Genomic DNA, 27,280 nt, shown 5'->3' on the forward strand with positions numbered 1-27,280 from the left:
CCTGGAGCCACCTGGAGACACTTCACAGAGTCCACTCTGGCGCGTTAGGGGCTCAGCCCCTCACTGCACAGAGGACATCCTGGCGCGTTAGGGGCTCAGCCCCTGGAGCTACCTGGAGATACTTCACAGAGTCCACTCTGGCGCGTTGGGGGCTCAGCCCCTGGAGCCACTTGGAGACACTCCACAGAGTCCACTCTAGCGCGTTAAGGGCTCAGCCCCTGGAGCCACCTGGAGACACTCCACAGAGTCCACCCTGGCGCGTTAGGGGCTCAGCCCCTGGAGCCACCTGGAGACACTCCACAGAGTCCACCCTGGCGCGTTAGGGGCTCAGCCCCTGGAGCCACCTAGAGACACTGCACAGAGACCACCCTGGCGCGTTAGGGGCTCAGCCCTGGAGCCACCTGGATACACTCCACAGAGTCCACCCTGGCGCGTTAGGGGCTCAGCCCCTGGAGCCACCTAGAGACACTGCACAGAGACCACCCTGGCGTGTTAGGGGCTCAGCCCCTGGAGCCAACTGGAGACACTCCACAGAGTCCACCCTGGCGCGTTAGGGGCTCAGCCCCTGGAGCCACCTAGAGACACTGCACAGAGACCACCCTGGCGTGTTAGGGGCTCAGCCCCTGGAGCCACCTGGAGACACTCCACAGAGTCCACCCTGGCTCAATAGTGGCTCAGCCCCTGGAGCCACCTGGAGACACCCCACAGAGTCCACCTTGGCGCGTAAGGGGCTCAGCCCCTGCAGCCACCTGGAGACACTTGACAGAGTCCACCCTGGCGCGTTAGGGGCTCAGCCCCAGGAGCCACCTGGAGACACTTCACAGAGTCCACTCTGGCGCATTAGGGGCTCAGCCCGTGGAGCCACCTGGAGACACTCCACAGAGTCCACCCTGGCGCGTTAGGGGCTCAGCCCTGGAGCCACCTGGAGACACTCCGCAGAGTCCACTCTGGCGCGTTAGGGGCTCAGCCCTGGAGCCACCTGGAGACACTCCACAGAGTCCACCCTGGCGCGTTAGGGGCTCAGCCCTGGAGCCACCTGGAGACACTCCACAGAGTCCACCCTGGCGCGTTAGGGGCTCAGCCCCTGGAGCCACCTGGAGACACTCCACAGAGTCCACCCTGGCTCGTTAGGGGCTCAGCCCCTGGAGCCACCTGGAGACACTCCACAGAGTCCACTCTGGCGCGTTAGGGGCTCAGCCCCTGGAGCCACCTGGAGACACTCCACTGAGTCCACCCTGGCGCGTTGGGGCTCAGACCCTGGAGCCACCTGGAGACACTCCACAGAGTCCACCCTGGCGCGTTAGGGGCTCAGCCCCTGGAGCCACCTGGAGACACTCCACAGAGTCCACCCTGGCGCGTTGGGGCTCAGCCCCTGGAGCCACTTGGAGACACTCCGCAGAGTCCACCCTGGCGCGTTAGGGGCTCAGCCCCTGGAGCCACCTGGAGACACTCCACAGAGTCCACTCTGGCGCGTTAGGGGCTCAGCCCCTGGAGCCACCTGGAGACACTCCACAGAGTCCACCCTGGCGCGTTAGGGGCTCAGCCCCAGGAGCCACCTGGACACACTTCACAGAGTCCACTCTGGCGCATTAGGGGCTCAGCCCGTGGAGCGACCTAGAGACACTCCACAGAGTCCACCCTGGCGCGTTCGGGGCTCAGCCCCTGGAGCCACCTGGAGACACTCCACAGAGTCTACCTAGGCGCCTTAGGAGCTCAGCCCCTGGAGCCACCTGGAGACACTCCGCAGAGTCCACCCTGGCGCGTTAGGGGCTCAGCCCTGGAGCCACCTGGAGACACTCCGCAGAGTCCACCCTGGCGCGTTGGGGCTCAGCCCCTGGAGCCACTTGGAGACACTCCACAGAGTCCACCCTGGCGCGTTAGGGGCTCAGCCCTGGAGCCACCTGGAGACACTCCGCAGAGTCCACCCTGGCGCGTTAGGGGCTCAGCCCCTGGAGCCACCTGGAGACACTTCATAGAGTCCACTCTGGCGTGTTAGGGGCTCAGTCCGTGGAGCCACCTGGAGACACTCCACAGAGTCCACCCTGGCGTGTTAGGGGCTCAGACCCTGGAGCCACCTGGAGACACTCCACAGAGTCCACCCTGGCGCGTTCGGGGCTCAGCCCCTGGAGCCACCTGGAGACACTCCACAGAGTCCACCCTGGCGCGTTGGGGGCTCAGCCCCTGGAGCCACCTGGAGACACTTCACAGAGTCCACTCTGGCGCGTTAGGGGCTCAGCCCCTGGAGCCACCTGGAGACACTCCACAGAGTCCACTCTGGCGCGTTAGGGGCTCAGCCCCTGGAGCCACCTGGAGACACTCCACAGAGTCCACCCTGGCTTGTTAGGGGCTCAGCCCCTGGAGCCACCTGGAGACACTTCACAGAGTCCACTCTGGCGCGTTAGGGGCTCAGCCCCTGGAGCCACCTGGAGACACTCCACAGAGTCCACCCTGGCTTGTTAGGGGCTCAGCCCCTGGAGCCACCTGGAGACACTCCACAGAGTCCACCCTGGCGCGTTCGGGGCTCAGCCCCTGGAGCCACCTGGAGACACTTCACAGAGTCCACTCTGGCGCGTTAGGGGCTCAGTCCGTGGAGCCACCTGGAGACACTCCACAGAGTCCACCCTGGCGTGTTAGGGGCTCAGCCCCTGGAGCCACTTGGAGACACTCCGCAGAGTCCACCCTGGCGCGTTAGGGGCTCAGCCCGTGGAGCCACCTGGAGACACTCCACAGAGTCCACCCTGGCGCGTTAGGGGCTCAGCCCCTGGAGCCACCTGGAGACACTCCACAGAGTCCACCCTGGCGCGTTGGGGCTCAGCCCCTGGAGCCACTTGGAGACACTCCGCAGAGTCCACCCTGGCGCGTTAGGGGCTCAGCCCCTGGAGCCACCTGGAGACACTTCACAGAGTCCACTCTGGCGCGTTAGGGGCTCAGCCCTGGAGCCACCTGGAGACACTCCACAGAGTCCACCCTGGCGCGTTAGGGGCTCAGCCCCAGGAGCCACCTGGACACACTTCACAGAGTCCACTCTGGCGCATTAGGGGCTCAGCCCGTGGAGCCACCTGGAGACACTCCGCAGAGTCCACCCTGGCGCGTTAGGGGCTCAGACCCTGGAGCCACCTGGAGACACTCCACAGAGTCCACCCTGGCGCGTTCGGGGCTCAGCCCCTGGAGCCACCTGGAGACACTCCACAGAGTCCACCCTGGCGCGTTAGGGGCTCAACCCCTGGAGCCACCTGGAGACACTTCACAGAGTCCACCCTGGCGCGTTGGGGGCTCAGCCCCTGGAGCCACCTGGAGACACTTCACAGAGTCCACTCTGGCGCGTTAGGGGCTCAGCCCCTGGAGCCACCTGGAGACACTCCACAGAGTCCACTCTGGCGCGTTAGGGGCTCAGCCCCTGGAGCCACCTGGAGACACTCCACAGAGTCCACCCTGGCTTGTTAGGGGCTCAGCCCCTGGAGCCACCTGGAGACACTTCACAGAGTCCACTCTGGCGCGTTAGGGGCTCAGCCCCTGGAGCCACCTGGAGACACTCCACAGAGTCCACCCTGGCTTGTTAGGGGCTCAGCCCCTGGAGCCACCTGGAGACACTCCACAGAGTCCACCCTGGCGCGTTCGGGGCTCAGCCCCTGGAGCCACCTGGAGACACTTCACAGAGTCCACTCTGGCGCGTTAGGGGCTCAGTCCGTGGAGCCACCTGGAGACACTCCACAGAGTCCACCCTGGCGTGTTAGGGGCTCAGACCCTGGAGCCACCTGGAGACACTCCACAGAGTCGACCCTGGCTTGTTAGGGGCTCAGCCCCTGGAGCCACCTGGAGACACTCCACAGAGTCCACCCTGGCGCGTTCGGGGCTCAGCCCCTGGAGCCACCTGGAGACACTTCACAGAGTCCACTCTGGCGCGTTAGGGGCTCAGCCCCTGGAGCCACCTGGAGACACTCCACAGAGTCCACCCTGGCGCGTTGGGGGCTCAGCCCCTGGAGCCACTTGGAGACACTCCACAGAGTCCACTCTGGCGCGTTAGGGGCTCAGCCCCTGGAGCCACCTGGAGACACTCCACTGAGTCCACTCGGGCGCGTTACGGGCTCAGCCCCTGGAGCCACCTGGAGACACTCCACAGAGTCCACCCTGGCGCGTTAGGGGCTCAGCCCTGGAGCCACCTGGAGACACTCCACAGAGTCCACCCTGGCGCGTTAGGGGCTCAGCCGCTGGAGCCCCCTAGAGACACTGCACAGAGACCACCCTGGCGCGTTAGGGGCTCAGCCCCTGGAGCCACCTGGAGACACTCCACAGAGTCCACCCTGGCGCGTTAGGGGCTCAGCTCCTGGAGCCACCTGGAGACACTCCACAGAGTCCACCCTGGCTCTTTAGGGGCTCAGCCCCTGGAGCCACCTAGAGACACTGCACAGAGACCACCCTGGCGCGTTAGGGGCTCAGCCCCTGGAGCCACCTGGAGACACTGCACAGAGTCCACCCTGGCGTGTTAGGGGTTCAGCCCCTGGAGCCACCTAGAGACACTGCACAGAGTCCACCCTGGCGCGTTAGGGGCTCAGCCCCTGGAGACACTCCACCGAGTCCACCCTGGCTCGTTAGGGGCTCGGCCCCTGGAGCCACCTGGAGACACTGCACAGAGTCCACCCTGGCGCGTTAGGGGCTCAGCCCCAGGAGCCACCTGGACACACTTCACAGAGTCCACTCTGGCGCATTAGGGGCTCAGCCCGTGGAGCCACCTGGAGACACTCCACAGAGTCCACCCTGGTGCGTTAGGGGCTCAGCCCCTGGAGCCACCAGGAGACACTCCACAGAGTCCACCCTGGCTCGTTCAAGGCTCAGCCCCTGGAGCCACCTGGAGACACTCCACAGAGTCCACCCTGGCGCGTTAGGGGCTCAGCCCCTGGAGCCACCTGGAGACACTTCACAGAGTCTACTCTGGCGCGTTAGGGGCTCAGCCCCTGGAGCCACCTGGAGACACTCCACAGAGTCCACCTTAACGTGTTAGGGGCTCGGCCCCTGGAGCCACCTGGAGACACTCCACAGAGTCCACCCTGGCGCGTTAGGGGCTCAGCCCCTGGAGCCACCTGGAGACACTTCACAGAGTCCACTCTGGCGCGTTAGGGGCTCAGCCCGTGGAGCCACCTGGAGACACTCCACAAAGTCCACCCTGGCACGTTAGGGGCTCAGCCCCTGGAGCCACCTGGAGACACTCCACAGAGTCCACCCTGGCTCGTTAGGGGCTCAGCCCCTGGAGCCACCTGGAGACACTCCACAGAGTCCACCCTGGCGCGTTAGGGGCTCAGCCCCTGGAGCCACCTTGAGACACTTCACAGAGTCCACTCTGGCGCGTTAGGGGCTCAGCCCCTGGAGCCACCTGGAGACACTCCACAGAGTCCACCCTGGCGCGTTGGGGGCTCAGCCCCTGGAGCCACTTGGAGACACTCCACAGAGTCCACTCTGGCGCGTTAGGGGCTCAGCCCCTGGAGCCACCTGGAGACACTCCACTGAGTCCACTCTGGTGCGTTAGGGGCTCAGCCCCTGGAGCCACCTGGAGACACTCCACAGAGTCCACCCTGGCGCGTTAGGGGCTCAGCCCTGGAGCCACCTGGAGACACTCCACAGAGTCCACCCTGGCGCGTTAGGGGCTCAGCCCCTGGAGCCACCTGGAGACACTTCACAGAGTCCACTCTGGCGCGTTAGGGGCTCAGTCCGTGGAGCCACCTGGAGACACTCCACAGAGTCCACCCTGGCGCGTTAGGGGCTCAGCCCTGGAGCCACCTGGAGACACTCCACAGAGTCCACCCTGGCGCGTTAGGGGCTCAGCCGCTGGAGCCACCTAGAGACACTGCACAGAGACCACCCTGGCGCGTTAGGGGCTCAGCCCCTGGAGCCACCTGGAGACACTCCACAGAGTCCACCCTGGCGCGTTAGGGGCTCAGCTCCTGGAGCCACCTGGAGACACTCCACAGAGTCCACCCTGGCTCTTTAGGGGCTCAGCCCCTGGAGCCACCTAGAGACACTGCACAGAGACCACCCTGGCGCGTTAGGGGCTCAGCCCCTGGAGCCACCTGGAGACACTCCACAGAGTCCACCCTGGCTCGTTAGGGGCTCGGCCCCTGGAGCCACCTGGAGACACTGCACAGAGTCCACCCTGGCGCGTTAGGGGCTCAGCCCCAGGAGCCACCTGGACACACTTCACAGAGTCCACTCTGGCGCATTAGGGGCTCAGCCCGTGGAGCCACCTGGAGACACTCCACAGAGTCCACCCTGGTGCGTTAGGGGCTCAGCCCCTGGAGCCACCAGGAGACACTCCACAGAGTCCACCCTGGCTCGTTCAAGGCTCAGCCCCTGGAGCCACCTGGAGACACTCCACAGAGTCCACCCTGGCGCGTTAGGGGCTCAGCCCCTGGAGCCACCTGGAGACACTTCACAGAGTCTACTCTGGCGCGTTAGGGGCTCAGCCCCTGGAGCCACCTGGAGACACTCCACAGAGTCCACCTTAACGTGTTAGGGGCTCGGCCCCTGGAGCCACCTGGAGACACTCCACAGAGTCCACCCTGGCGCGTTAGGGGCTCAGCCCCTGGAGCCACCTGGAGACACTTCTCAGAGTCCACTCTGGCGCGTTAGGGGCTCAGCCCGTGGAGCCACCTGGAGACACTCCACAAAGTCCACCCTGGCACGTTAGGGGCTCAGCCCCTGGAGCCACCTGGAGACACTCCACAGAGTCCACCCTGGCTCGTTAGGGGCTCAGCCCCTGGAGCCACCTGGAGACACTCCACAGAGTCCACCCTGGCGCGTTAGGGGCTCAGCCCCTGGAGCCACCTTGAGACACTTCACAGAGTCCACTCTGGCGCGTTAGGGGCTCAGCCCCTGGAGCCACCTGGAGACACTCCACAGAGTCCACCCTGGCGCGTTGGGGGCTCAGCCCCTGGAGCCACTTGGAGACACTCCACAGAGTCCACTCTGGCGCGTTAGGGGCTCAGCCCCTGGAGCCACCTGGAGACACTCCACTGAGTCCACTCTGGTGCGTTAGGGGCTCAGCCCCTGGAGCCACCTGGAGACACTCCACAGAGTCCACCCTGGCGCGTTAGGGGCTCAGCCCTGGAGCCACCTGGAGACACTCCACAGAGTCCACCCTGGCGCGTTAGGGGCTCAGCCCCTGGAGCCACCTGGAGACACTTCACAGAGTCCACTCTGGCGCGTTAGGGGCTCAGTCCGTGGAGCCACCTGGAGACACTCCACAGAGTCCACCCTGGCGCGTTAGGGGCTCAGACCCTGGAGCCACCTGGAGACACTCCACAGAGTCCACCCTGGCGCGTTAGGGGCTCAGCCCCTGGAGCCACCTGGAGACACTCCACAGAGTCCACCCTGGCGCGTTAGGGGCTCAACCCCTGGAGCCACCTGGAGACACTTCACAGAGTCCACCCTGGCGCGTTGGGGGCTCAGCCCCTGGAGCCACCTGGAGACACTCCACAGAGTCCACCCTGGCGCGTTAGGGGCTCAGCCCTGGAGCCACCTGGAGACACTCCACAGAGTCCACCCTGGCGCGTTAGGGGCTCAGCCCCTGGAGCCACCTGGAGACACTTCACAGAGTCCACTCTGGCGCGTTAGGGGCTCAGTCCGTGGAGCCACCTGGAGACACTCCACAGAGTCCACCCTGGCGCGTTAGGGGCTCAGACCCTGGAGCCACCTGGAGACACTCCACAGAGTCCACCCTGGCGCGTTAGGGGCTCAGCCCCTGGAGCCACCTGGAGACACTCCACAGAGTCCACCCTGGCGCGTTAGGGGCTCAACCCCTGGAGCCACCTGGAGACACTTCACAGAGTCCACCCTGGCGCGTTGGGGGCTCAGCCCCTGGAGCCACCTGGAGACACTTCACAGAGTCCACTCTGGCGCGTTAGGGGCTCAGCCCTGGAGCCACCTGGAGACACTCCACAGAGTCCACCCTGGCGCGTTAGGGGCTCAGCCCTGGAGCCACCTGGAGACACTCCACAGAGTCCACCCTGGCGCGTTAGGGGCTCAGCCCTGGAGCCACCTGGAGACACTCCACAGAGTCCACCCTGGCGCGTTAGGGGCTCAGCCCCTGGAGCCACTTGGAGACACTCCACAGAGTCCACTCTGGCGCGTTAGGGGCTCAGCCCCTGGAGCCACCTGGAGACACTCCACTGAGTCCACTCTGGCGCGTTAGGGGCTCAGCCCCTGGAGCCACCTGGAGACACTCCACAGAGTCCACCCTGGCGCGTTAGGGGCTCAGCCCTGGAGCCACCTGGAGACACTCCACAGAGTCCACCCTGGCGCGTTAGGGGCTCAGCCCCTGGAGCCACCTAGAGACACTGCACAGAGACCACCCTGGCGCGTTAGGGGCTCAGCCCCTGGAGCCACCTGGAGACACTCCACAGAGTCCACCCTGGCGCGTTAGGGACTCAGCCCCTGGAGCCACCTGGAGACACTCCACAGAGTCCACCCTGGCGCGTTAGGGGCTCAGCCCCTGGAGCCACCTGGAGACACTTCACAGAGTCCACCCTGGCGCGTTGGGGGCTCAGCCCCTGGAGCCACTTGGAGAGACTCCACAGAGTCCACCCTGGCGGGTTAGGGGCTCAGCCCCTGGAGCCACCTGGAGACACTCCACTGAGTCCACTCTGGCGCGTTAGGGGCTCAGCCCCTGCAGCCACCTGGAGACACTTCACAGAGTCCACCCTGGCGCGTTAGGGGCTCAGCCCCTGGAGCCACCTGGAGACACTCCACAGAGTCCACCCTGGCTCGTTAGGGGCTCAGCCCCTGGAGCCACCTGGAGACACTCCACACAGTCCACCCTGGCGCGTTAGGGGCTCAGCCCCTGGAGCCACCTGGAGACACTCCACAGAGTCCACTCTAGCGCGTTAGGGGCTCAGCCCCTGGAGTCACCTGGAGACACTCCACTGAGTCCACTCTGGCGCGTTAGGGGCTCAGCCGCTGGAGCCACCTGGAGACACTCCACAGAGTCCACCCTGGCGTGTTAGGGGCTCAGCCCCTGGAGCCACCTGGAGACACTTCACAGAGTCCACTCTGGCGCGTTAGGGGCTCAGCCCCTGGAGCCACCTGGAGACACTTCACAGAGTCCACTCTGGCGCGTTAGGGGCTCAGCCCCTGGAGCCACCTGGAGCCACCTGGAGACACTCCACAGAGTCCACCCTGGCGCGTTAGGGGCTCAGCCCCTGGAGCCAACTGGAGACACTTCACAGAGTCCACTCTGGCGCGTTGGGGGCTCAGCCCCTGGAGCCACCTGGAGACACTTCACAGAGTCCACCCTGGCGCGTTAGGGGCTCAACCCCTGGAGCCACCTGGAGACACTTCACAGAGTCCACCCTGGCGCGTTAGGGGCTCAACCCCTGGAGCCACCTGGAGACACTTCACAGAGTCCACCCTGGCGCGTTGGGGGCTCAGCCCCTGGAGCCACCTGGAGACACTCCACAGAGTCCACCCTGGCGCGTTAGGGGCTCAGCCCCTGGAGCCACCTGGAGTCACTCCACAGAGTCCACCCTGGCGTGTTAGCGGCTCAGCCCCTGGAGCCACCCGGAGACACTTCACAGAGTCCACCCTGGCGCGTTCGGGGCTCAGCCCCTGGAGCCACCTGGAGACACTCCACAGAGTCCACCCTGGCGCAATAGGGGCTCAGCCCCTGGAGCCACCTAGAGACACTCCACAGAGTCCACCCTGGCGCGTTAGGGGCGCAGCCCCTGGAGCCACCTGGAGACACTCCACAGAGTCCACCCTGGCGCGTTAGGGGCTCGGCCCCTCACTGCACAGAGCACACCGGGCCACGCGCCATTGCAGTGTAACCAGAGGTCCCGTCAGTTCACTGCAAATGTCCCCGAGCCTGACTTTGCTTGACCTTCACTCCTCAGTATGAATTCTGGATGAAACTAGACGGACACATTCAGAATGAAACGCACGTTTTTGGGGTCACCCCATGCACTTGCATTTTTTCCACCTGGTTCCAGATACCCATGCAATGCGTGGAGTCTCGCTTTAGTATAAAAACATCTGGCATTTCTTTTGGGTTCGGCGTCATTTGTATTAATGTTTATGACACAAACCATCGTGTACATCAGGTGGGCGGTGGGGGAGGTCGAAGAGAAAAGACATAAATAAAAGCAAAGAGCCCAGTCGAACATGGGCGCCTGTTCATGGGGACAGGGTGGAATGTTCACTGCGAGGCATCCACGTCATCTCCGGACAAATAAGACGAAGTATTTTTAAGTACTGTGGGCGCTTGTCGTGCGTGCTTTCCTTTTAACCTGACCTCCTTTCATTGTTAACATAGCGTCTACTCTCATCACTTGTACCTTCGCAGCGCTGCTGCAGTCACTGCGCTTGTTTTATCTCCTACAGTGGGTCCGTGCCCACATTCAGCCGTGTGATCCCCGGGTTTCCCTGGATAGCTCGAGCAGATGCCTTAACCCACCGAGCTGCCTTCCTGCAGGGCCACGCCCCTTTCCTGCCGAGCAGCCGCTCTGCGTGTACATTTCTGCGGCACCTTCCAGCCTCGCCATTTTCCCCGAGAATGAATTCAATGATTCGGCAGTTTTTCCGCGCAATAACGCGCGGGGTGCGCCCCCCTGCGCCCCCTCCCTCCCCCCCCCCCCCCCCCCCGCCATAAAAGAGGCACAGTGAGCCCACGATGGATGCTGCCTGGCGCAGCGGAGGGATGCGATGAAGCGCATCTCTGGCCCAGGGTCGGGGGCACCCTCCTGTCCCCCGGGTGTGTACGTGCCCCCTCATGGCCTCCGCCCCTCCCCCGGCGTTCTCCCTGTTTCGTATATTGTGCCGCTCGTGTGTGTTTTTTTCTGTCCGTCTCTTTATGCCCGATGCATACAAGCAAACAGTCACATACATGCACAGACAGTGCGTGGAGAGGCGCCCGGCGCTCACTTGTGCAGCCCGTCCATGTCCTTGGGTAGTTTGGTCTCTCCCTGACAGCTGCCAGAGCCCCCGCTCTGCCGCGGGGGGCATCAGAATGACTGGCATTGGAGGCTGGTTTAATAGGAAAAAATGGCCTGTCAGCATGTCTGGGGCGCAGAGAGCGCGACGGGCCCCTCGCACTGCGGCGAGGGGCGAGACAGAGTGGAACGACTGGAGAGGGTGTGCCAGAGACGCACCGTGGCAGTGCCAGGGTGGCATGGGTGATTGGGAAGGGGGAGTGCACGCTACAGCAATGCTGTTTTTGCCTCACCTCACTCAGCGCCAGGGTTATGAATGACCACCATGGTGCCCCCAGGGGGCTAATGTCATGTCACAGCAATGCCCCGGGCACGCCGTGACATTGCCACCAACAGTGGTACCATCTGCAGACTGCCGCAGAGCTAGTGGCATGGCACGGCAGCGCCAGTGGCACATCCCAGCAGTGCCAAACAGCAGTGCCACCCACTGCAGAGCTGGTGGCACGCCTCAGCGGTGCCAGCCGCACCGCAGCAGAGCCGGTAAAATGCCGCATCCGTGCCACAGTGCCCCCAACCCGGCGTGCGCCAGCCTGCCATTGTCATAATGCCAGCAGTCTGACCGGCAGAACCCAAGCCCGTGGGGGGGGGGGGGGCAGAAACCCGCACAGTCAGATCCTATCTCACCCCGCAAACGTGCCTGTCGGTCTGTGGAGGGGGCAGTGCCAGCCAGACGCCGCTGCAGCAGTGCCAATGACGCAGCGGCACCGTGGCCGCACCCCCACGTGACGGCGCGAGGAGAGAGGTTCCCTCCCCCTCCAGCCTCCCTCCTCCTGGCCCCCCCATCCGCCGAGCCCGGTGCCCGTCAGCAGAAGGTCCCCGGAGCAGCAGCACCAGCACCAGCCGGCAGCGCCAGCACCCACCGCAGCCATGGGATACGGGGTAAGGGGCGCGCGGCGGCTCGGGAATGTGGGCGACCAAAGGGGCAGTGCCTTCTTCTGCTAGACGCAACCATTTTTCCCTCTCTGTATTTTTTTTCCATCTCAACAATATATTCGCATTTATTAAGCCTAATAAACGTATTTCTCCTTCTGGGCTGACATTCCAGTTGACCAGTTACGAATGGTTTCCACTGGATGCGGGTTCGGCATAGATTTTTTTTAACCATATAATTAATAATTCTTAAAAAAATAACATCCTGTTCATTGGCGTTGGTGCTGGTTAATGTTCCTCGCTGCGTCTATCGGTTGCATTTAGCACTGCAATGTATCTGTAGAATTAACCTTGTTCCTGGCCCTGGATGTACAGTCGAACGTCCAGACTATGACGCCTCTCCATCCAACAGAAACCATTATAGACTGGTCAACTGGATTTTTTTTTTACACCATTGGCTGCTCTTATTTTCAGATAAAGAAATATTTCCCATGCAGCCCAGTGGCGTTTCAAGACCTTCGCTTGGGAAAAAAAATATGGCAGCGCGTGCCCCCCATAATGCCCTTCAAGAAATTGGTCTGTCGGCCCCTGCTCGCGCTGGCATCAGGGCGGGACGTTTTCCAGCCCGAGCAAGATAAGATCGTGTGTTTTATGTATGTGTGTGTGTGGCTTGGAAAGATGTGTTGCTCATAAAACACACCGTGGTTCCCTCCCAGAGGCTCACCCCGAACCCGGGCACAATCTGCGTGTATGCAAATGAGCAGAGGGACTCCCACCCTTACGCCACCACACGGATCTCAGTCTAGTGCCACGATCTGCGGGTTTGGGGTATAAATGCTTCTTTTACATGCGTGTTATGTGTCGCCGATGGGGGGCGGGGGTGCGTGCGTCACAGCGGGTGCTTTCCATATGCTACATTTGTCATGGGATGAAGCACGTTTCTCATTTCCACGGTCGTCGTGGGTGCGGGCTCCGGTGCACGTGGGGTCGGTGGGCCCGCGCTGCGGTGCCAGATGCTGCGGGCTGCGCCGGGGGTCGCGCATCCCTGGGGGACGGAGCCTCCTGCCCGTGCCCGGGGACGCGACGCGCCGCGGTGACCTCTAAAGGAGAGGAACGGGACAGGGGGTGATGATGAGCTGCAGGGGCCGGGGAGGCGGGGCGCGGGGGGGGGAGGGCAGGACAGGCACAGGGGGACTGAGGGATGCAGCGCGTATGGAGGAGAGGGCAGGACAGACACCGTGAGACTGAGGGATGGAGCGCGCATGGAGGAGAGGGCAGGACAGACACCGTGAGACTGAGGGATGGAGCGTGCATGGAGGAGGGCAGGACAGACGCTGTAGCCCATGGAGGTGGAGGGTAGTGTGTGCATGGAGGAGGGCAGTACAGACACAGTGCCCCTGTTGGGAGGGTGTGTGTGCCTGAAGGAGGGGCAGTATAGACACTGTGTGCCTGTTTGGAGGGTGTGTGTGCCTGAAGGAGGGCAGTATAGACACTGTGTGCCTGTGGGGAGGGTGTGTGTGCCTGAAGGAGGGGCAGCACAGACACTGTGCGTCTGTGGGGAGGGTGCGTGTGCCTGAAGGAGGGCAGTATAGACACTGTGTGCCTGTTTGGAGGGTGTGTGTGCCTGAAGGAGGGCAGTATAGACACTGTGTGCCTGTGGGGAGGGTGTGTGTGCCTGAAGGAGGGCAGTATAGACACTGTGTGCCTGTAGTTTGGGTGTGTGTGCCTGAAGGAGGGGCAGTACAGACACTGTGCGCCTGTGAGGAGGGTGTGTGTACCTGAAGGAGGGCAGTATAGACACTGTGTGCCTGTGGGAAGGGTGTGTGTGCCTGAAGGAGGGCAGTATAGACACTGTGCCTGTAGTATGGGTGTGTGTGCCTGAAGGAGGGCAGTATAGACACTGTGCCTGTAGTTTGGGTGTGTGTGCCTGAAGGAGGGGCAGTATAGACACTGTGCGTCTGTGGGGAGGGTGCGTGTGCCTGAAGGAGGGCAGTATAGACACTGTGTGCCTGTGGGAAGGGTATGTGTGCCTGAAGGAGGGGCGGTACAGACACTGTGTGCTTGTTGGGAGGGTGTGTGTGCCTGAAGGAGGGGCAGTATAGACACTGTGTGCCTGTGGGGAGGGTGTGTGTACCTGAAGGAGGGGCAGTATAGTCACTGTGTGCCTGTGGGGAGGGTGTGTGTGCCTGAAGGAGGGGCAGTATAGACACTGTGTGCCTGTGGGGAGGGTGTGTGTGCCTGAAGGAGGGGCAGTATAGACACTGTGTGCCTGTTGGGAGGGTGTGTGTGCCTAAAGGATAGCAGTCTGGACACGGTGTGCGTGTTTGGAGGGTGTGTGTGCCTGAAGGAGGGAAAGTATAGACACTGTGTGCCTGTTGGGAGGGTGTGTGTGCCTGAAGGAGGGCAGTATAGTCACTGTGTGCCTGTGGGGAGGGTGTGTGTGCCTGAAGGAGGGGCAGTATAGACACTGTGTGCCTGTGGGGAGGGTGTGTGTGCCTGAAGGAGGGCAGTAGAGACACTGTGTGCCTGTTTGGAGGGTGTATGTGCCTGAAGGAGGGCAGTATAGTCACTGTGTGCCTGTGGGGAGGGTGTGTGTGCCTAAAGGATAGCAGTCTGGACACGGTGTGCGTGTTTGGAGGGTGTGTGTGCCTGAAGGAGGGGCAGTATAGACACTGTGTGCCTGTTGGGAGTGTGTGTGTGCCTGAAGGAGGGCAGTATAGTCACTGTGTGCCTGTGGGGAGGGTGTGTGTGCCTGAAGGAGGGGCAGTATAGACACTGTGTGCCTGTGGGGAGGGTGTGTGTGCCTGAAGGAGGGCAGTATAGACACTGTGTGCCTGTTTGGAGGGTGTATGTGCCTGAAGGAGGGCAGTATAGTCACTGTGTGCCTGTGGGGAGGGTGTGTGTGCCTGAAGGAGGGCAGTATAGTCACTGTGTGCCTGTGGGGAGGGTGTGTGTGCCTGAAGGAGGGCAGTATAGACACTGTGTGCCTGTTTGGAGGGTGTATGTGCCTGAAGGAGGGCTGTATAGTCACTGTGTGCTTCTTGAGGAGACGCGGGGTACATGCAAATGGAGCAGTATAGACACAGAGTGCCTGTGGGGAGGGTGTGTGCAGGGCACAAGTCCTAAAAAAAGAAGTGGGTGGACTAACCTAGTTAATCAGAATGCAAGTGGCTTCACGGCGTGTGACACCGCTGCGCATAACATCACGGCGTGTGACATCATAAGAAATGACATCAGATTTTAAGCCCACACATATATGTTTAACATGTCTATCATGAGTACATTGGAGCATATTTCGAGTATAAAGGGAAACCCTCCTGATTGAGGCAGAAGATTCACACTTTTGTAAGCTACACTCAAAACAATGTTGCCTTGTGTCTCCGTAAACATCTTCTACCGATAGTGCTTTAAAAGAAAAAATAGTGGTACTTAAATTATTTCAACGCCTCCTCAGGGGTGGTAAGCGCTATATAAATTACATTTATTTTGTGTAAATACAGGGGAAGACCAACAAATCTGACATTCTTACAGTGCATGCATATCTTGTAACCAGGGACTGAACAAAGTGAAAAGCTGCCTCTCTTAAGTATGTGTGAAGTGCTAACAAGGTGTGAGCCTTTGTTTCCCCTCTACTACATTTGCATCAGGTGTGAGGCTCCTGACTGCTCTCAGCCCGGAGACTCCAACAAAAGGAGGCTTGATGACCCCTCAGATTCGGCCTCCCCGCCTGCACATTGTTGTGGATCGAAAGCAGACAACAACGTGCAGGCGCTGCTGAATGAGTCCCGGTGTTTGCAAACTACACCGGGACAAATTCAGCATATTTTTTCAGTGGGACCCAACCTCTTGGCGGCATCCACCCTGTGAAAATAGTGGGTGGACGCCTTCCACCTGCGTGTACCCGATTTGTGCCCTGTGTCTGTGCATGAAGGAGGGCAGTATAGACACTGTGCTCCTGTGGGGAGGGTGTGTGTGCATGAAGGAGGGCAGTATAGACACTGTGCACATGTGTGTGCCTGTGGGGAGGGTGTCTGTGCATGAAGGAGGGCAGTATAGACACTGTGCGCCTGTGGGGAGGGTGTGTGTGCATGAAGGAGGGCAGTATAGACACTGTGTGCCTGTGGGGAGGGTGTCTGTGCATGAAGGAGGGCAGTATAGACACTGTGTACCTCTGTGTGCCTGTGGGGAGGGTGTCTGTGCATGAAGGAGGCAGTATAGACACTGTGCACCTGTGTGGAGGGTGTCTGTGCATGAAGGAGGGCAGTATAGACACTGTGCACCTGTGTGTGCCTGTGGGGAGGGTGTGTGTGCCTGTGAGGAGGGTGTGCCTGCATGGAAGAGTGGCTGTGAAGACACTGTGCGCCGGTGGATGACATGATGTGTGTGTATAGACTAGGGAAGTATATACAGAGCTGAGCGCCTATTGGGAGCAGATGGGATTGGCTGTATAAGAAGGAGGAAGAGCACTGTGCGCCTATGAGGAGGGACTCTTTACTCGGAGGAGGAGCCAAGGCCCTGTGCGCCTATGGAAGGGACTCTACGCATGGAGGAGGAGCAAAGACCGTGCGCGCCTATGGGAGGGACTCTATGCAAGAGGGAGGAGCCAAGACCGTGTTCTCCTATAGGAAGGGACTCGGCTCACGGAGGAGGAGCCAAGCCAGGACCCCCTGTGCGTCTATGGAGATGGGGCTGAGTGCGTGAAGGAATGGCATTATAGAGCCGTGGATGGAGGAGCAGACAGTGTAGGCGCTGTCAACCGCATGGAGGGACAGGGGGTTCCACAAAGTGCACAGGCAGAGTGGACAGGGGATGGTCTTGTTTTTAGGACGGTGCAGTCTCTGCTCTGTCTCGAGGTCTGACCCGCAGAGGGGAAGATGATGCTGCTGCCCCAGGGAGGGCAGGTTGGTGCATTCTCTGCTCTGTCTCGAGGGCAGTCTCATGGCGGGGCAGAGGGTGGTGCTGCCCAGGACAGGTCATCCCCGGAAGGTGCAGTCTCTGCTCTGTCTCGAGGGCTGTCTCATTGAAGGGTAGAGAATGCTCCTGCCCCTAGGACAACTTGTCTTTGAGGTGGGGCAGTCTCTGCTCTGTCTCGAGGGCTGTCTCATTGAAGGTTATAGAATGCTCCTGCCCCTAGGACAGGTTGTCTTTGAGGTGGGGCAGTCTTTGCTCTGTCTCGAGGGCTGTCTCATGGAAGGGTAGAGAATGCTTCTGCCCCTAGGACAGGTTGGCTTCTGAAAATGCAGTCTTTGCTCTGTCTCTTGGGTTGCCTCATGGCTGGGCAGAGGGTGCTGCTGCCCCTGGGACTGGTTGTCTTTGAGGAGGGGCAGTCTCTGCTCTGTCTCGAGGGATGTCTCATGGAAGGGTAGAGAATGCTTCTACCCATAGGACAGGTTGTCTTTGAGGTGGGGCAGTCTCTGCTCTGTCTCGAGGGCTGTCTCATGGAAGGGTAGAGAATGCTTCTACCCATAGGATAGGTTGTCTTTGACGTTGTGCAGTCTCTGTTCGGTCTCGAGGGCTGTCTCAAGGCGGGGTAGAGGGTGGTGCTGCCCCTCGGAAAGGTTGTCCCTGGAAGGTGCGGTCTCTGCTCTGTCTCTAGGGCTGTCTCATGGCAGGGGAGAGGGGGGTGCTGTCCAGGACAGGTCATCCCCGGAAGGTGCGGTCTCTGCTCTGTCTCTAGGGCTGTCTCATGGCAGGGGAGAGGGGGGTGCTGTCCAGGACAGGTCATCCCCGGAAGGTGCGGTCTCTGCTCTGTCTCGAGTGCTGTCTCATGGCAGGTTTAGGGTGGTGCTGCCCCTCGGACAGGTTGTCTCCGGAAGCTGCGGTCTCTGCTCTGTCTTGTCTCGAGGGCTCTCCCCCTGCAGGGCAGTAGAGGGCGCTGCTGCCTGCAGAGCAGGCTCTCTGTGACCTTGTCTCCGAAGGTCACCCGGCGCTCAGCTTCTCTCTGGGAAGAGGGTTCGGACAGTGGCATGCGATGCATGGATGCTTTCTGGGACATGTATGTGCAGTGACGTGATGAATGGATGCTGTGATGCAGTGTTAGATGAAGGATGCATATAATTGGTACAGTGCAGGACATGTTTCATGCAGGGTATAATGAGATGCATGGATGCTGTGATGGAGGGTGTTACATGCCGGGCGTAGTGAGAGACAATGAACGGGTGCTGCGATGAAGGGCGTCACATGCAGGGCGTAGTGAGAGACAATGAATGGGTGCTGTGATGCAGGGTGTTACATGCAGGGTTCAGTGACAGGCAAGGACTGGGTGCTGTGATGCAGGGTGTTACATGCAGGGCGTAGTGAGAGGCAATGAATGGGTGCTGTGATGCATGGTGTTACATGCAGGGCGTAGTGAGAGGCAATGAATGGGTGCTGTGATGCAGGGTGTTACATGCAGGGCGTAGTGAGAGGCAATGAATGGGTGCTGTGATGCAGGGTGTTACATGCAGGGCGCAGTGTGAAGCAATGAATGAGTGCTGTGATGCAGGGTGTTACATGCAGGGTGCAGTGTGAAGCAATGAATGAGTGCTGTGATGCAGGGTGTTACATGCAGGGCGTAGTGAGAGGCAATGAATGGGTGCTGTGATGCAGGGTGTTACATGCAGGGCGTAGTGTGAAGCAATGAATGAGTGCTGTGATGTAGGGTGTTACATGCAGGGTTCAGTGGCAGGCAAGGACTGGGTGCTGTGATGCAGGGTGTTACATGCAGGGCGCAGTGAGAGGCAATGAATGGGTGCTGTGATGCAGGGTGTTACATGCAGGGCGCAGTGTGAAGCAATGAATGAGTGCTGTGATGCAGGGCGTTACATGCAGGGCGTAGTGAGAGGCAATGAATGAGTGCTGTGATGCAGGGTGTTACATGCAGGGCGCAGTGTGAAGCAATGAATGAGTGCTGTGATGTAGGGTGTTACATGCAGGGTTCAGTGGCAGGCAAGGACTGGGTGCTGTGATGCAGGGTGTTACATGCAGGGCGCAGTGAGAGGCAATGAATGGGTGCTGTGATGCAGGGTGTTACATGCAGGGCGCAGTGTGAAGCAATGAATGAGTGCTGCGATGCAGGGCGTTACATGCAGGGCGTAGTGAGAAGCAATGAATGAGTGCTGTGATGCAGGGCGTTACATGCAGGGCGTAGTGAGAGGCAATGAATGAGTGCTGTGATGCAGGGTGTTACATGCAGGGCGCAGTGTGAAGCAATGAATGGGTGCTGCGATGCAGGGTGTTACATGCAGGGCGTAGTGAGAGGCAATGAATGGGTGCTGCGATGAAGGGCGTTACATGCAGGGTTCAGTGTGAAGCAATGAATGGGTGCTGTGATGCAGGGTGTTACATGCAGGGCGTAGTGAGAGGCAATGAATGGGTGCTGTGATGGAGGGTGTTACATGCAGGGCGCAGTGTGAAGCAATGAATGGGTGCTGCGATGCAGGGTGTTACATGCAGGGCGTAGTGAGAGGCAATGAATGAGTGCTGTGATGCAGGGTGTTACATGCAGGGCGCAGTGTGAAGCAATGAATGGGTGCTGCGATGCAGGGTGTTACATGCAGGGCGTAGTGAGAGGCAATGAATGGGTGCTGCGATGAAGGGCGTTACATGCAGGGTTCAGTGTGAAGCAATGAATGGGTGCTGTGATGCAGGGTGTTACATGCAGGGCGTAGTGAGAGGCAATGAATGGGTGCTGCGATGAAGGGCGTTACATGCAGGGTTCAGTGTGAAGCAATGAATGGGTGCTGCGATGCAGGGTGTTACATGCAGGGCGTAGTGAGAGGCAATGAATGGGTGCTGTGATGGAGGGTGTTACATGCAGGGCGTAGTGAGAAGCAATGAATGAGTGCTGTGATGTAGGGTGTTACATGCAGGACGCAGTGAGAGGCAATGAATGAGTGCTGTGATGGAGGGTGTTACATGCAGGGCGTAGTGAGAGGCAATGAATGGGTGCTGTGATGCAGGGCGTTACATGCAGGGCGCAGTGAGAAGCAATGAATGAGTGCTGTGATGCAGGGTGTTACATGCAGGGCGTAGTGAGAAGCAATGAATGAGTGCTGTGATGCATGGTGTTACATGCAGGGCGTAGTGAGAGGCAATGAATGGGTGCTGCGATGAAGGGCGTTACATGCAGGGTGCAGTGTGAAGCAATGAATGGGTGCTGTGATGCAGGGTGTTACATGCAGGGCGCAGTGTGAAGCAATGAATGAGTGCTGTGATGCAGGGTGTTACATGCAGGGCGCAGTGAGAGGCAATAAATGGGTGCTGCGATGAAGGGCGTTACATGCAGGGTGCAGTGTGAAGCAATGAATGAGTGCTGTGATGCAGGGCGTTACATGCAGGGCGTAGTGAGAGGCAATGAATGGGTGCTGTGATGCAGGGTGTTACATGCAGGGCGCAGTGTGAAGCAATGAATGAGTGCTGTGATGAAGGGCGTTACATGCAGGGCGTAGTGAGAGGCAATGAATGGGTGCTGTGATGCATGGTGTTACATGCAGGGCGTAGTGAGAGGCAATGAATGGGTGCTGTGATGCAGGGTGTTACATGCAGGGCGTAGTGTGAAGCAATGAATGAGTGCTGTGATGTAGGGTGTTACATGCAGGGTTCAGTGGCAGGCAAGGACTGGGTGCTGTGATGCAGGGTGTTACATGCAGGGCGCAGTGAGAGGCAATGAATGAGTGCTGTGATGCAGGGTGTTACATGCAGGGTTCAGTGGCAGGCAAGGACTGGGTGCTGTGATGCAGGGTGTTACATGCAGGGCGCAGTGTGAAGCAATGAATGAGTGCTGTGATGCAGGATGTTACATGCAGGGTTCAGTGGCAGGCAAGGACTGGGTGCTGTGATGCAGGGTGTTACATGCAGGGCGCAGTGTGAAGCAATGAATGAGTGCTGTGATGCAGGGTGCAGTGTGAAGCAATGAATGAGTGCTGTGATGCAGGGCGTTACATGCAGGGCGTAGTGAGAGGCAATGAATGGGTGCTGTGATGCAGGGTGTTACATGCAGGGCGCAGTGTGAAGCAATGAATGAGTGCTGTGATGCAGGGTGTTACATGCAGGGCGCAGTGAGAGACAATAAACGTGTGCTGTAATGCAGGGTGCTACATGCAGGGTGCAGTGTGAAGCGATGAATGAGTGCTGTGATGCAGGGTGTTACATGCAGGGCGCAGTGAGAGACAATAAACGTGTGCTGTAATGCAGGGTGTTCTCTAACAAAAACAGGGGGTACCCAATCAACCACTAGGCATCTGGGTGAATATACATTTAGCAAAATACAAGTGATGCCAATGGTGTTCAATTTGAACGTAATTATTTAAGGGTGTTACATGCAGGGCGTAGTGAGAGGCAATGAATGGGTGCTGCGATGAAGGGCGTTACATGCAGGGCGCAGTGTGAAGCAATGAATGGGTGCTGTGATGCTGGGCGTTACATGCAGGGCGCAGTGAGAAGCAATGAATGAGTGCTGTGATGCAGGGTGTTACATGCAGGGCGCAGTGAGAGGCAATGAATGAGTGCTGTGATGCAGGGTGTTACATGCAGGGCGTAGTGAGAGGCAATGAATGGGTGCTGTGATGCAGGGCGTTACATGCAGGGCGCAGTGAGAAGCAATGAATGAGTGCTGTGATGCAGGGTGTTACATGCAGGGCGTAGTGAGAGGCAATGAATGAGTGCTGTGATGCAGGGTGTTACATGCAGGGCGCAGTGTGAAGCAATGAATGAGTGCTGTGATGCAGGGTGTTACATGCAGGGCGTAGCGAGAGGCAATGAATGGGTGCTGCGATGAAGGGCGTTACATGCAGGGCGCAGTGAGAAGCAATGAATGAGTGCTGTGATGCAGGGTGTTACATGCAGGGCGTAGTGAGAGGCAATGAATGAGTGCTGTGATGCAGGGTGTTACATGCAGGGCGCAGTGAGAGGCAATGAATGAGTGCTGTGATGCAGGGCGTTACATGCAGGACGCAGTGAGAAGCAATGAATGAGTGCTGTGATGCAGGGTGTTACATGCAGGGCGTAGTGAGAGGCAATGAATGGGTGCTGCGATGCAGGGCGTTACATGCAGGGCGCAGTGAGAAGCAATGAATGAGTGCTGTGATGCAGGGTGCAGTGTGAAGCAATGAATGAGTGCTGTGATGCATGGTGTTACATGCAGGGCGTAGTGAGAGGCAATGAATGAGTGCTGTGATGCAGGGTGTTACATGCAGGGCGTAGTGAGAGGCAATGAATGAGTGCTGTGATGCATGGTGTTACATGCAGGGCGTAGTGAGAGGCAATGAATGGGTGCTGCGATGAAGGGCGTTACATGCAGGGCTTAGTGAGAAGCAATGAATGAGTGCTGTGATGCAGGGTGTTACATGCAGGGCGCAGTGAGAAGCAATGAATGAGTGCTGTGATGCAGGGTGTTACATGCAGGGCGTAGTGAGAGGCAATGAATGGGTGCTGTGATGCAGGGTGTTACATGCAGGGCGTAGTGAGAAGCAATGAATGAGTGCTGTGATGCAGGGTGTTACATGCAGGGCGTAGTGAGAGGCAATGAATGGGTGCTGCGATGAAGGGCGTTACATGCAGGGCGTAGTGAGAAGCAATGAATGAGTGCTGTGATGCAGGGTGTTACATGCAGGGCGCAGTGAGAAGCAATGAATGAGTGCTGTGATGCAGGGTGTTACATGCAGGGCGTAGTGAGAAGCAATGAATGAGTGCTGTGATGCAGGGTGTTACATGCAGGGCGTAGTGAGAGGCAATGAATGGGTGCTGCGATGAAGGGCGTTACATGCAGGACGCAGTGAGAGGCAATGAATGAGTGCTGTGATGCAGGGTGTTACATGCAGGGCGCAGTGAGAAGCAATGAATGAGTGCTGTGATGCATGGTGTTACATGCAGGGCGTAGTGAGAGGCAATGAATGGGTGCTGTGATGAAGGGCGTTACATGCAGGGCGTAGTGAGAAGCAATGAATGAGTGCTGTGATGCAGGGTGTTACATGCAGGGCGTAGTGAGAGGCAATGAATGAGTGCTGTGATGCAGGGTGTTACATGCAGGGCGCAGTGAGAGGCAATGAATGAGTGCTGTGATGCAGGGCGTTACATGCAGGACGCAGTGAGAAGCAATGAATGAGTGCTGTGATGCAGGGTGTTACATGCAGGGCGTAGTGAGAGGCAATGAATGGGTGCTGCGATGCAGGGCGTTACATGCAGGGCGCAGTGAGAAGCAATGAATGAGTGCTGTGATGCAGGGTGCAGTGTGAAGCAATGAATGAGTGCTGTGATGCATGGTGTTACATGCAGGGCGTAGTGAGAGGCAATGAATGAGTGCTGTGATGCAGGGTGTTACATGCAGGGCGTAGTGAGAGGCAATGAATGAGTGCTGTGATGCATGGTGTTACATGCAGGGCGTAGTGAGAGGCAATGAATGGGTGCTGCGATGAAGGGCGTTACATGCAGGGCTTAGTGAGAAGCAATGAATGAGTGCTGTGATGCAGGGTGTTACATGCAGGGCGCAGTGAGAAGCAATGAATGAGTGCTGCGATGAAGGGCGTTACATGCAGGACGCAGTGAGAGGCAATGAATGAGTGCTGTGATGCAGGGTGTTACATGCAGGGCGCAGTGAGAAGCAATGAATGAGTGCTGTGATGCATGGTGTTACATGCAGGGCGTAGTGAGAGGCAATGAATGGGTGCTGTGATGAAGGGCGTTACATGCAGGGCGTAGTGAGAAGCAATGAATGAGTGCTGTGATGCAGGGTGTTACATGCAGGGCGTAGTGAGAAGCAATGAATGAGTGCTGTGATGCATGGTGTTACATGCAGGGCGTAGTGAGAGGCAATGAATGGGTGCTGTGATGAAGGGCGTTACATGCAGGGCGTAGTGAGAAGCAATGAATGAGTGCTGTAATGCAGGGTGTTACATGCAGGGCGTAGTGAGAAGCAATGAATGAGTGCTGTGATGCATGGTGTTACATGCAGGGCGTAGTGAGAGGCAATGAATGGGTGCTGTGATGAAGGGCGTTACATGCAGGGCGTAGTGAGAAGCAATGAATGAGTGGTGTGATGCAGGGTGTTACATGCAGGGCGTAGTGAGAGGCAATGAATGGGTGCTGCGATGAAGGGCGTTACATGCAGGACGCAGTGAGAAGCAATGAATGAGTGCTGTGATGCAGGGTGTTACATGCAGGGCGCAGTGAGAAGCAATGAATGAGTGCTGTGATGCATGGTGTTACATGCAGGGCGTAGTGAGAGGCAATGAATGGGTGCTGCGATGAAGGGCGTTACATGCAGGACGCAGTGAGAAGCAATGAATGAGTGCTGTGATGCAGGGTGTTACATGCAGGGCGCAGTGAGAAGCAATGAATGAGTGCTGTGATGCATGGTGTTACATGCAGGGCGTAGTGAGAGGCAATGAATGGGTGCTGCGATGAAGGGCGTTACATGCAGGACGCAGTGTGAAGCAATGAATGAGTGCTGTGATGCAGGGTGTTACATGCAGGGCGCAGTGAGAAGCAATGAATGAGTGCTGTGATGCAGGGTGTTACATGCAGGGCGTAGTGAGAGGCAATGAATGGGTGCTGCGATGAAAGGCGTTACATGCAGGGTGCAGTGTGAAGCAATAAATGAGTGCTGTGATGCAGGGTGTTACATGCAGGGTGCAGTGTGAAGCAATGAATGAGTGCTGTGATGCAGGGTGTTACATGCAGGGCGTAGTGAGAGGCAATGAATGGGTGCTGCGATGAAGGGCGTTACATGCAGGGTGCAGTGTGAAGCAATGAATGAGTGCTGTGATGCATGGTGTTACATGCAGGGCGTAGTGAGAGGCAATGAATGGGTGCTGCGATGAAGGGCGTTACATGCAGGGTGCAGTGTGAAGCAATGAATGAGTGCTGTGATGCAGGGTGTTACATGCAGGGTGCAGTGTGAAGCAATGAATGAGTGCTGTGATGCAGGGTGTTACATGCAGGGCGTAGTGAGAGGCAATGAATGGGTGCTGCGATGAAGGGCGTTACATGCAGGGTGCAGTGTGAAGCAATGAATGAGTGCTGTGATGCAGGGTGTTACATGCAGGGTGCAGTGTGAAGCAATGTATGAGTGCTGTGATGCAGGGTGTTACATGCAGGGTGCAGTGTGAAGCAATGAATAAGTGCTGTGATGCAGGGTGTTACATGCAGGGTTCAGTAACAGGCAACAACTGGGTGTTGTGATGCAGGGTGCAGTGTGATGCAATCAATGTGTTCTGTGATGCAGGATGTTACATGCAAGGCGCAGTGAGAAGCAATGAATGAGTGCTGTGATGCAGGGTGTTACATGCAGGATGCAGTGACATCATGAACGGGTGCTGTGATGCAGGGTGTTACATGCAGGGCGCAGTGAGAGACAATGAACGTGTGCTGTGATGTAGGGTGTTACATGCAGGGCGCAGTGAGAGGCAATGAATGGGTGCTGCGATGCAGGGTGTTACATGGCGGGTGCAGTGAGAGACAATAAACGTGCTGTAATGCAGGGTGTTACATGCAGGGCGCAGTGAGAGGCAATGAATGGGTGCTGTGATGCAGGCCGTTACATGCAGGGCGCAGTGAGAGGCAATGAATGGGTGCTGTGATGCAGGCCGTTACATGCAGGGCGCAGTGAGAGGCAATGAATGGGTGCTCTGCTGCAGGGTGTTACATGCAGGGCGCAGTGAGAGGCAATGAATGGGTGCCGTGATGAAGATCTCAGGGATGTAACAAATGTAGTAGGTAGTAAAAGACACAAATGAGAGCTGCAGTGCAGGGTGGTGAATGGAGGCTGCAGTGCAGGTCGATGAATTGAGGATGCAGTACAGAGTCGTGAGTGGAGGCTCCAGTGTAAGGTGGTGAATGGAGGCTGCGGTGCAATAGTTGAACAGAAGGTTCAGTGCAGAGTCGTGAGTTGAGGCTCCAGTGTGAGGTGATGAATGGAGGCTGCTGTGTGGATGATGAACAAGGTTGCAATGCATAGTCGTGAGTGGAGGCTCCAGTGTGAGGTGGTGAATGGAGGCTTCAATGAGGGTGATGAACGGTGAGTGCAGTGCAGAGTCGAGAGCGAAGGCTCCAGTGTGAGGTGATGAATGGAGGCTGCTGTGTGGATGATGAACAAGGTTGCAATGCAGAGTCGTGAGTGGAGGCTCCAGTGTGAGGTGATGAATGGAGGCTGCTGTGTGGATGATGAACAAGGTTGCAATGCAGAGTCGTGAGTGGAGGCTCCAGTGTAAGGTGGTGAACGGAGGCTTGTAGGAAGCTGGCTTAGTATATGGTGCACACTTACTCAAGTGAAGCACCTTGCACTAATTCAGACAACCCTTATGGTGATTTTAGTGGTCTTAAAAAACCATAGAAAGCTCCTTAAGTGGTAGCTGTGGAGGGCAGCCTCCAGGCTTATTCCAGAAGGAGCGTTAAGCAGCTGGTTTTACCAGAACTAATCATATAGTGTAGGTTAAACGGAAAAAAACACACACAGTGTAGTTATAAAAATAGTTATATTTAATTATACACACTCACTAACACATTGGTATATCTCCTACCCTGAGATATCAACAAAATACACAAAATATTTCAAAGGTGGACCGGTACGTGAGCACAAATACACAGTGGTCTCCAGGGGGAGACCAAGCTTTATATTAAGTAAGTGGAATGCGAACTGTGACTGAAGTCGGGCCTTAGACCAGAAGACTTAGAGGAGCTGGGGACACAAGGAACGACCCAAGGTAAGTACCCCGGAACTCCACGGAGGCTGTGTGCAGAGTAGAAACACTGCTGCGTACTTAATGAGAAAGTCGCGGTTGAGGATTATAAGAAGGACCCTTCCCAGTGGACCCTGAAGAAGACCCGTAAAAGACAAAAGGTTGAGACTCATCCCACCCGTTGATACCCCAGGAACGAGGATACCTACACCCGGGAAGCCGGGTGCATAGGTGACGTGACACCTCCGTAGACCACAATTGAGGATTTCAGAAAAGATGCCACTGACGAAGCAGGTGAAAGAGTCCACTGGAGTTTAAGGATGGATTCCTGAAGAGAGGTACCTGCAAGCAGAGGGGATAGTCTATGCCACTCAGGAGTGACCAGGAGACACGGAAGTCCAATGACCACAGATGACGGAAGATACAGGAGTGTTGATGGTGACAATGTTGCTGCAGCTGTGAGGACCATGCGATTCTGTGGAAGATGTTCACAAGCTGTCCCACATCGGAAGTTGAGAACCAGGGGGTCAGTGTCCGGCGGGAGCATCAACAAGCCTTGGCAGCACCAACAAACATGGTAAACAAAAATGGCATAACGTTGGGACCAGCAAGGTTCAAGGGACTCACCAAGTGCAGGAGAGGCAGAGCAGACCCGAGCAAGTAGGGGAGCCCACTAAAGCCAAAGAAGACCTTCAAGAGGACCCACAGGCCGAAGGCACAGGAGTAGCAAGAGGACCTTGAGCAGCTCACCAAAGATGCAGACCCACGGTACAGAGGATGTGA

The 27,280-nt window shown here is 58.1% G+C and overlaps 1 protein-coding gene across 1 annotated transcript in view; it reads left to right on the plus strand.

Moving 5' to 3' along the window:
- Nucleotides 1-11,074: 11,074 nt before the first annotated feature.
- Nucleotides 11,075-27,280, plus strand: part of LOC147699073 (sodium/potassium-transporting ATPase subunit alpha-1-like) — a 244,865-nt gene continuing 228,659 nt past the window's right edge. The window contains exon 1 of the mRNA XM_086935650.1: nucleotides 11,075-11,852. Within this exon, the coding sequence (XP_086791776.1) occupies nucleotides 11,841-11,852 (12 nt within the window). The 5' untranslated portion in view covers nucleotides 11,075-11,840. The remainder of the gene's footprint in view (nucleotides 11,853-27,280) is intronic.

The sequence above is a fragment of the Lissotriton vulgaris genome, chromosome 8 (assembly GCF_964263255.1).
Source record: "Lissotriton vulgaris chromosome 8, aLisVul1.2, whole genome shotgun sequence".
Lineage (NCBI taxonomy): Eukaryota > Metazoa > Chordata > Amphibia > Caudata > Salamandridae > Lissotriton > Lissotriton vulgaris.